At 38.4% G+C, this 10862-nt stretch overlaps 3 protein-coding genes across 3 annotated transcripts; 1 reads left to right on the top strand and 2 right to left on the bottom strand.

The window, feature by feature from the left end:
- Positions 1-540: 540 nt before the first annotated feature.
- On the bottom strand, positions 541-2590 carry LOC138893227 (uncharacterized). The gene is made up of 4 exons (XM_070177005.1): positions 2521-2590; positions 1736-1864; positions 1117-1664; positions 541-978 (listed from the first exon to the last, which is right to left on the bottom strand). The coding sequence occupies exons 1-4, from the start codon at positions 2588-2590 to the stop codon at positions 541-543; spliced, it is 1185 nt and encodes a 394-aa protein (XP_070033106.1).
- A 3299-nt stretch (positions 2591-5889) lies between these two features.
- On the top strand, positions 5890-8354 carry LOC108945754 (TPD1 protein homolog 1-like). Its single transcript, XM_070175535.1, has 4 exons — positions 5890-6182; positions 6303-6391; positions 7205-7324; positions 7764-8354. Exons 2-4 carry the CDS (start codon positions 6340-6342, stop codon positions 8189-8191), a joined length of 600 nt encoding a protein of 199 aa, XP_070031636.1. The 5' UTR covers positions 5890-6182; positions 6303-6339; the 3' UTR covers positions 8192-8354.
- A 777-nt stretch (positions 8355-9131) lies between these two features.
- LOC104099929 (uncharacterized) lies at positions 9132-9841 on the bottom strand. The gene has a single exon (XM_009607068.4). It carries the CDS (start codon positions 9797-9799, stop codon positions 9239-9241), a length of 561 nt encoding a protein of 186 aa, XP_009605363.1. The 5' UTR covers positions 9800-9841; the 3' UTR covers positions 9132-9238.
- Positions 9842-10862: the final 1021 nt, after the last annotated feature.

The following is a 10862-nucleotide window of genomic DNA, read 5'->3' as shown; positions in this document are numbered from 1 at the left end:
TTATTCTAAAGTTCGAATTAGTGTTCACTCGATTACAGAGGCTGCAAATACAAAATTTTTACAAGGCAAAAGCACAAAACACGTTTGAACATAAAACTGATAAAACATTCAAAATAAGTTTTTCTATTATATATTGGTAAAAAAGGTTATGTACAAAAGACCGATAAAGGTCTTACAAAAAGAGAAATTAATCCCTAACTACGGCCGGTTTCGACCTCTTCTCCAGGAGCAATCGGATCTGCCTCGACTGCCTTCTTCATCATCGTCTTCGTCATCGAAGGAGGCAAGTTGCATGGCTTTAGCTTCAAGAACCTTGGCTCGGGCTATCTCCCCGAAGAGGTCAAAACCTAGAGTATGGATTTCCTCGAGGGTTTCCCTCCGGGATTGACACTTTGCCGAGTCAATTATCTATAACTTTCGGTCAGAAGCCTCTCTTAGCTGCATTTGAGCGGCCTCAACATTGGCCCGTACATGGCAATGAACTTGTCTACCATGACCTTTGTCTTCTTGATCTCCGCCTTGGCCTCAACAAGCCCGGTTTCAAGCTCCTCGATCCTCTTGGCTTGGGCTGAACTTTTCTCTTTGACGCCCCAAAGTTGAACCTCGGCCAATGATAGTTTGGCCAAGGTTTTTTTTTTCCGCATCCAGGCGGTCCATATTCTCCTTCCATTGATCACAATCGGCCTTCACCTGATCGGCTTCTCCCCGAAGCAGGTCAATCCTTTCAACCTTTTGCTGCAGCTGAGATAATGAAGTATTAGCCTCTACAGTTGCGTCGAGTTCGTACTTTATCAAAAGGATGCTTACCTGCTTATCTAGCTCGGCCTCTTCCTCATGAGCCTTGGCCAAATCCACTTGAAGGTCCTTTATAGTTTCGTCTTTTTGGCCGCAAAGAAGCTTCAGAGCGTTCCTCTCCTCCGAGACCTTTTGGAGCTCTGTTTCACAATGGCTAAGGTCAGCTCGAAACTTGGTGAAGGCCTATACAAAAAAGGAAAACACAAGTCAGATTTAGAGAGAGAAAAAAAAAGTAAAGAAAAGAAGTGCAGTAAAATGATTCTTACCCGAGATCAGAGGCATCATCAACTCCGATAAAGCAACCCCGAAAGGATCTCTTACACTAGAGCCTCCGCCTATATCAGGGGTCTTCAACTCTCGAGCCTCCCTTAGTGCCTCCTCAGAAAAAGTCGGAAGAGAAGGGAAGTGATCTGCTGTCATGGTCCCAAGCAAGTCACTCGGGACGCTCTGATCGATCTTCGAGGTATCAAAACCGACCCCGTCCGATATAGTTACAGATGGCCGAGAAATGATCTCAACCTCTGGTAACTCGGGATCCTCGCCCGATTTCTTTTTGGAAGCCTCCTCGACACGAGGCTTGATTTTAGCAGCCACCGTCGGCTCAGAAGGTTTGGTGACCTCGACGGCTTTCCTAGGTCGGACCGTCAGTGCCGAGGCATTTTCCTCTTCTTCATCTTCTTCGTCTCTCAGTTTTTTAACCGAGTCTATCATGAGAGCGATTAATTTCCTCCTCACCCTTCGAGGTTTGGGCTTGGGGTCCTCAGACTGCGAGGCAGTTTTCCTCTTTTTGTCTTCCCCCGACTTCGGAACAAGGGACTTGGTTTCTTCCTCGCCACTTGAAGACCTCAAAATGGCATCCTTGGTCAGGCCTGCATGAAAGAAAATTATTGATGAATGGAGTATAAAAAATGTTTCAGAACATGAAAAAGGAGATCATTACCGTGGTTCTTGGCCTCCCATATGCCCTTTGCCAAATCACGCCATGCGCGTTCGGCATAAGTGGAAGTTGAGGCTAACTTCCGAACCCAATCTTCGAGATCAGGTACCGCTTGAGGCATCCAAGGGATAGCTGCATGTCGAAAGGGGATATCAGTCGAAGTCGAAGAAGGTACGAAGAACAAAGTTTAAAAGATCACTTACGGTCGAAGTTCCACTCCTCAGGGAACGACATCTTCTCTTCCGGGATAATGTCGCGGTTCCTGACCCGTATAAAATGGCTCATCCAACCACGATCCTTGTCCTCGTCGATGCTCGAGATCAAGACCTTCGTTGCCTGGCGTTGGAGCCTGATTAGTCCTCGGTAGATTCGAGGCCGGTATAATCACATGAGGTGATTTAGAGTAAACTCTAGCCCCTCGGCCTTGCTAGAGAAGAAGCGCATCATAATTACTATGCGCCATAGAGAGGGGTGGATTTGACCGAAGGTGACCTGATATCTTTTAGAGAGATCAATAATCACTGGGTCGAGGGGACCCAATGTGAAGGGGTAAGTGTAAACACTTAGGAACCCCTCCACATAAGTGGTGATGCTCTCTTCGGGAGCAGGAATTTGCACCACGACCTCGGGACCCCAGTTGCAGTCCCTCTTCACGGCCTCGAGGTGGCTCTTCGATATCGAGCACATGTACATCGACACATGCTCACATCGGCCCGGGATCGATGAAGGGTTTTCGACCTTGAAGTCGGATTTTAGAGTACACGGGCCGGGAACATATTCGTGGTTACCGCTGGACGGCCGGGAAGAGGAGCAGGAAGCTTTCTCCTTCTGCAGTACGGTTTTTGAGGTTTTCGCCATTTGTATAAGTAAAGAAGAGCGAAGGAAGATGAAAAACTGGTGGTTTCGGTACTAACGAAGGTGGCTCTACAGACGGCGAAAAGGAGGAGACGAGAATAGTGAGAATACTTAGAGGTTTGATTAGAGCAAAAGTAAAGTTTGATTCAAGGAAGGAGCGGGTATTTATAGGTTCATGGCGACGGTTCGGTGGCGTTAGTGGCCGACCGCTAACTGACAGGCATTAATGATTTTGAGAACTGAACTGACGGGACGTTTCTATCACAGTCGTCACTTACGTCATAAGGACGACGTCATGATCGAGGTTTCAAAAAATCAAGGCCCAAACCGTTTCTTATCATTTTATTCCAAGAAACGCGAGGACTATCTTTATACGGTCGAAATCGGGCATGTTAGATTTCATAGGTACGAGGAGCTGCCTCGAGAGTAAGTTTGTAATAGACCAGGCTCGAGCTCAATAGCAGAGTATGGAGCATGAAGATCGAAGTACTCGCTGAAGATCGAGACCGAGCATAACCGACTTCGAGTAAGGCATAATAACGGAATGGCGAAATATTAGCAACCGACCGAAGATCTCGGCGAAAAATCCGGAACAGATCGAATCAAGTTGTTATTGACGCCAATCATGGGATTTGTTTATGTTATTAGAATTGTACCTTATTTAGGATTCCTCTACTATATAAAGAGGGACCCCATTCATTTGTAGGGGGATGTATTCACTGAAAAACATATACAAAAATGCTGCTCTCTATTTCACTTACTATCTATTATTGTTCATCATTGTTTATTTTCTGTTCTTTACTGTTCTTCTTACCCAACCTCGAGACCATCCCGAATCGAGGTCGGAAGCACTGCCAGAATACTGGTTTGATTTATTTTACTATTCAAATTATCTATTCAATTCCTTGTTTATCAATTGGTATTGAATTAAATCACGTATCCTTAAAACCACTAAATAAGTTTAATTGTTACTCGAATTTTAGGATAAACAATTAGATTTTTTTTATTGTTGTTGTTGTAAAGTATTTGTATATTTCTCATGGATTTTAGGAAGCCAGTGAAATGCACTATAGGGATTGCCTATTACAGTGCCACTGTGTTATATAAATTAAGCATTATCTTAATCTCAGCTCATAAATTTGGTTTTCTTTCGTTTTGTTTTCTTTCTCCTGTTTCTACAAATAGTGGGACGGAAATTTTTTGATACGAAGTGCTTCCTAAATTTTCATTTTTTCTTGTTTTCATTCTTATATTTCTGCACGAAATCAGATTAATAGATTTTTGATACCGAATGATTAAACAAAAAAAGAAATGTTTTATTCCGAGAAAAACGAGAGAGAAGGGGTACCATTATTGCCGCATGCATTGCATTTGCAAGAAAAAGAGTAATTGAACATTGAATAAAACAATACAGAAGGTTCATAAGTTGCTGAATACTTATTCCAGAAAGGTTCATTTGACCTAATTGTACTATGTAATTTTTTAAAAACCGTTCTGAGTGAGTTATTTAAGCTCCACGCCTTTTTTTCCTTTGAATCAAAAGTCAAGCAAAATCAAGTAGAGCACTAAGTTCAATTATTTTATTTGTGTTTGTAGCAAAAAAGTAGTTAGTTTATCGGAATCAAAGTAAATAAGATAATAATGGCGCACTCAAACTAGCAACTCTTTTCAAAATCTCACTCAAAAGGTGCTGAGTTGGAATCCCACTATAACTAAGAATGAGTCATTGCCCTTCTCCGGGCCTGCCCAACCTGAGAGCGGACAGCTAATGCGTTTCACTTATTGAACATGGTTCTATGATCGGTCCGTGAGGGAGGAGTCTATTATGCAGATGATTACTGAACTATGCAAAATGATGGAACAAAGTCATTTTACTTTAGTGTGTGACAGGAAAAACACTCAATCTTTCCTAGTACACACAAATAGTCACTCAACCAGAAGTATCAATATTTCTGGTGGAATAAAATGACATGGCAGTCCACATGAAATTTTTTATTATTTGACCAAATAACATCCAAACAAAACATAAAAAATCTATCCATACACCCGATCCGACCCAACTCGCTAAATAAAAACTCACCCACTTAATAAAATAAACTTTAAAGATTATTTGTGTGCGCTAGAAAAAGTTGAGTGATTTTCCTATTACAAACTAAAAGTAAAATGACTTTGTTCCATCATTTTGCATAGTTCATGATCATTTGCGCAATGAACTCGAGTAGGGAGTAGTGGTAAAGAGCAATTAGATTGGGGTGATGCGTACCATCCTTCACTAGTTGGCTTTCCCATCAGCAATGAATGAAATTAAATACGATAAGTCTGCCAATTCCTAAGGTTGATTGATTTCTAATCTTATCAAAGTGCAAATTGGCATTCATTTCAAAGAAAACTCCAGTCATTTTCTTCGCACCCTATATATAACTACTCCATATTTTAGCATCATGGATGAAATGGAAAAGATAGTGACACTTGAAGCTGTAAATAACTAAAATATATTAAATTTTTAGATGAGCAAAGGTGAAAGAATTAATTCAATGCATTTACGGTAGTTGAATATGTATATATTGGACGATTCTTGAATTGTGCTTCTTTCGCTAATCATGGTTATGACATTAAAAAGGAATTTGACTCGCGCATGAACTACTACTAGTATTTAATAGGACTTTCTTCACTTTTAGCCCCGCCATAAATTATTTGTATTTGTTAGCCGAAAAAATGTATAATTTTTGTATATAACATATATATATATATACACACAAAAAAAATATTTTTTGGCTATTATTTTGAAAGCGGCTATACAATGTCATTTTTCCTATTTAATACACGTCACCGATATGAATAATTATATACTTCCTCTGTTCACTTTTTGTTGTGCAACTTTAATTTTTTCGCGTCCTTTAAGAAACAATAAATAAAATATATTTATTTTATAATTTTACTCATAATAATGATAATATTTTTTAAAAATTTTGGGAAATGAGTAATTAATGATAAGAGTAAAACAAAAAAAAATATTTTTCTCATGATTTAGTAAAGTGGACAAGTAAAAGTGAAAATATATCTTTAATATAATGGAGAAGTAAAAGCGAACGGAGAGGGACTACATTTCAAGGGGGACTACATTTCAAGAGAGGAGGTTCAGGCCAAGCCTAGTATTACAATAACTTCTACTACTACTATTAATTAAAAGCAATTTATTATTAGATCCCTAGACATTATATATATATATATATACATATATGTAGGATGCAGGCAGTGAAATGAAAGGTGGTCACTATAGTCACAGCTAGTTACTGGAAAATGGAGGCAGCAGCTATAATTACTAGTATTTGATCTCCATATCTTCTTCCTCCTCATTACTGCCTAAAAAAGGAGAGAACATATATAACCCTTTGAATGACAAGTACGTGTTAGAACAAGCCCATAAATCCACTAGCTACCTATATTTTAATACTATATACGAACTTCTCCTTCTGTCCATATTGGACACTATAAATTTCTCCTATTCTTGTTAGATTTACGTACCCCGCAACCTAAAGTTTTGCTTCTGCGCTAGCTGCCACTACTACTACTACTACTAAAAAGTACAAACTCTGTAAGTTTGCTTCATATTTATTCTCACGCACTTTACTCTGCAGCTTTCCTTCCTTTTTCCTACTACAAAAATTTTCATTCAATCTTGTATGTGATGGTTCATTTTTTTCCTCATTTGCAGTTCAACGTACTAAAACAAGGGCTGAAATTGAACGACAATGAAGAGTCTTTTCCTGGTCTATATGGTTTTGTTGCTTGTTTCATTCTCTGGTATATATTTTCTCTCTTCTTTCCTTCTCCCTTCATTTATCTTCCTTTTATGTTGAGTTTGATATTTATAACTAACTGGCCTTTTTCTTGCTTTTCACCTTTGCCGGAAAGAGTAATTCTTTGCTCAACTCCATGTCACTTCTGCAGCTCCCTATCTTTTTAAGAAATTCTTTTTTATTCAGAAAAGAAAAGTGAAGTTGGGAAATCTAAACTATGGTTACTGCTTTGATATATTTATTCTACTGCCATGCATGTATCCCTAGCATCTATAGGATTTTTTCGGTTAAACATCCGCGATATTTTAATTTCCCCTTCTTGGGGTTTGATTTCCAACTCTATATTGAATGTTCTAGGCCTGGAAATCTTGAAGCAAGTGTTGTTATCTTTTTGAAGATGCAGTAATGCTCATTAATCTCATGCATTGGAACTAGCTGAGTAAGGTGGTGCAACTTTTGAAAGATAATTAAGGCACTTTGGAACAACATAGAGGCAAAAGCTTCTGAACTTTATTAGGATAATCAAATATGCAGCTTTTCTATTTATAATTACCAAGCCACAAACAAGGCGCAATGTTAATCTGGGATATATGTTTTACCAGGAAGGCGCAGTAACTTCCGAACATGAGTGACAGTGCATTGTTTTCTTTTCTGAACAAAACATATTTATTCTACTGTTATGCATGTACCCCTACAGGATTTTTTTGGTTAATATTTTGGGATTTTTTCCCTCTTGGGGTTTGATGATTCCAACTCTATCTTGAATGTTCAAGGCCTGAAATCTTGAAGCAAGTGTTGTTATCTTTTAATGATGCAGTAATGCACATTAATCATGCATTGGAACAAGCTGAGAAAGGTGGTGCAATTCAAGAAAGAGCCCTAATTCCCAGGCAAAAATACACTGTCACTTCTGCTCGGAAATTACTACGCCTTCCTGGTAAGACATATATCCCCGATCAACATTAATTGTCCCTAGCTTGCACGCAACTTGGTTATAAATAAGCTCAAAAAGCTACATATATTTGGCTCCTAATATAATGTTCCACATGCTTTTCCCTTTATATTGTTATAAAGTGCCTTAGTCATTATGTATCACAATCAAAATAAACCTTTTAAACTTGTTTAGTCAGTCAAGTTTACTATCCTTCGCCAATCTTGTTATTTCTCAACTTATGATTTTTATATAGCAAAAGCAAAGTAAAAGAAACGAATATGCCCTTTGTCAACCCCTGTTACCTAGGCGAACAATTCACACATTGGCATTTGCCTGTTGCATAAAATTTTTAAAGGTGTAAAACTTAGTACCATATTGTTGAGCACTTGAACTAGTAGCTACATTGCTTGACTTAATCTTGTTCTTTTCGAGCATTGAATAGATATTGGTGATGGTGATGGTGATGGTACTGGTGATGACGGTGATGATAATGATAATGGTGACAGTGGGGATGATGGCGATGATCAAGGCGATGGCTCGGAGAATAGAATAGGGCCATCATCATGTTCAAAAGACAGCATCCAAGTAAACCAAGGTGACACAGCGCCACTTCCAAATGGCATTCCAACATACACAGTCATAATCGAAAATGCATGTTACTCAGGAGGAAGTTGCACTGTGTCCAACATTCACTTGAGTTGTGGCTGGTTTAGTTCAGCAAGGCTCATAAATCCTAGAATTTTCAGAAGACTTAGTTATAATGATTGCCTTGTTAATGATGGAGAGCCTCTCAGTCCTGGACAATCCCTCACTTTTCAATATGCTAATACTTTTAAATATCCTCTTTCTGTTTCTTCCATTGCCTGTTAGATGTGTTGCTTTGTAAAATTTACTTATTAATCGTATGTAGATGGCTTCTTTTGGGATCTTTTCTTGGGCTAAGATTAGACTGTGGGTATGTTATGCCCGAGAATAACTTAGTAGTAGTCTTTGTGTATGGTGTTAGTATTTATCTTAGTTCTTGTAATTTAGTTAATGGCATCAATGTGAATAAATGTGAATTCTTAATTCTCAGTGAAGTGTGCTTCAACAATATTTGAGTTTAGATTTGAACGCCTATTCTAAATGGATAACAAAGTGTGATTCCTATTTGGGCTGGTAATGGTTAAATAGGGTGTAATGGATTTTGAAGTTTTATATAGTAGTTGATTTCAATTGGTCTTCAATTGAAGTGTAGTTGACTGATTGATTGCACTTGTTGTGGTTTGTTTTAGCTGTTGAGTTTTACACTCTAGTTGTGGATTTAATTCAATGGCATCAGTGGACATGTCTGTTTGATACTGAGAAAATGAAGACCAATTGCAAAATAAAATCAAATTTGATCCCTCTAAAGCTTGACAAGAAAAGGTGATTTTAGCAAATAGGGAAGCATCAAAGGGAAGCCCGACGCATTAAGTTTTCCCTATGCGCGGAGTCCGGGGAAGGGCCGGACTACAAAAGTATATTGTATGTAGCCTTATCCCGTATTTATGCAAGAGGTTCCCCTATGCGCGGAGTCCGGGGAAGGGCCGGACTACAAAAGTATATTGTATGTAGCCTTATCCCGTATTTATGCAAGAGGTGGTTTTCATGGCTTGCACCCGTGACCTCCTGGCCCAACAACCTTATTGGTTACTCCAAGACTCCCAAATAAGGACGCATTACATACCAAAATCACAATGGTGTTCGGAAAAGCAAATTTACATTTACAGATATGACCATATCAATAGTGACCTGTCAAAAAACTATACTAAAATAGTATGCAACACTATGAGTTTGAAGGCAATATATATTGCTTACTGAATTTAAGCACAAACGTATAGAATTTGCATTGGATTAACAAGGAAAGTCCCTCTTTATACAGAAGTAAACTGAAATCTAATAGTTATAATCATAAGCAAAGTCAGTAATACCGACCATAGCTGATACCACTTGAGAAACAATATAAAAACTGCCTCCCATAATAACCAATATTAAAATTGCAGAAATGGGATTCTTCAACAGCTCATAAATGGGTTCAAAAACAGCCCAAAGAACTCCAGTACTAACTGTCAATGCATAAATTGCATATCTCCTCATATTATCCCAAAATTCCTCCATTAATGGACCTTCAGGACCCAATGCTAATGCCTTGTTTTGATCATCAAATCCCAGTAAAAACAGCATTACCCCAACAGATACAGCTCCCAATACTAAAAGCTTTGAACTTTTCTCATTTAAACCAGCTTCAGACTCAGAAATTTCAGTTCTTGAAAATATCTTGGATTTGTGCGAGATTTGTAGAGCTATTGGTTTAACTAAGCTTCTTTTTTCTGCAGCTAGCTGGTGAATTTCTCTCTTCCCATATGGCAAATTTTGAGGTTTATTAAGGGGTGAATTGTGCTTGAGTTGGACGAGCAATGGAAGATTAGAGCGTTGGAAATGGAGTTGAAGTCTCATTTTTTCTTTTTGCGAGATAGAGCAATGAAAGGTTGTGGTAGATTGTTTTAAATGTATTTATGCCTTATCTTCTTTCTCTTATCTTGAAAATGGGCCTTTAGATTAAACAGATTGAGTTCGGGCCCATTTAATTCTAGGCCCAACTCTATATCATTCTCTATCAATCTAAGCCCATATGGTCAAAAGGGACATGCAGTTTACCAAAATCTAGTTGTATTGTTGAGTTCTTTTGTTTAATAATGTATTCAAGAAATTACACTCAATCACCTTGAAAATGGGTGATCTTGATTTTTAACCTCCGTTTGTCTTACCCAGATCCCACTTGTGAAATTTTATTGGGTTGTTACTGTTATTGTTGTTGCCTCATGGGCAAATGTCAAAAGTCAAAAGTGTTGCCCATGCCCCATGGGACAAGCGAGGAACGACACTTGTTAAACTTAAAGTTGTGTCCACGGGTCAAGTGGGGTCAAAGAATTAATAATGACATCGAAGTGTCTTATTTGTGCAAATCACCCTACGCTATTGGGTATCAACTAGTCTAATTAATTTGCGATTGTGCTACGATAAGCTCATTAAAGAGGAAGTCATTCTGAGGTTCGAATTTGAAATCTCTAATTAAAAGTATAAGAACTTCATCCATTCTTGTTGAATTCTTATACGACGCTAGCAATTACGAAAGGGGAAAAAAGAGGAAAAGAAAAAAGAGAATGAGATAGAAATAAGAAGTACAAAGAGAAAATAGGAGATGAAAAGGGAAAGAAACATTTTAGGAAGAAACCTATTTCCCTTTTTGACCATTTCCCTCTTTCTATTTGTCAAATCAAGCAAAGGAGGAAAGAAAAGTTCCTTTATAAATTCCAATCCAAATTAGTTAACATTTGTGACATGAAGCTGCGAATGGAAATTAAAAAGCACGTGCTATAAGTTATAGGTGTTAATCGGACGTGCTGGACATAGGAAAAAACAGTTCGTCCGGTTAATGGGCTGGGATTCCAGGCTGGTAGTGGGCTGGAATATTTCGGGTTTTAGTGGGTCCGTTCGGGTTCGGATTTATCGGCTCCGG

This window comes from Nicotiana tomentosiformis, chromosome 5, assembly GCF_000390325.3.
Source record: "Nicotiana tomentosiformis chromosome 5, ASM39032v3, whole genome shotgun sequence".
In the NCBI taxonomy this organism is placed as follows: Eukaryota; Viridiplantae; Streptophyta; class Magnoliopsida; order Solanales; family Solanaceae; genus Nicotiana; species Nicotiana tomentosiformis.
This window is presented reverse-complemented; position numbering and strand designations above follow the sequence as displayed.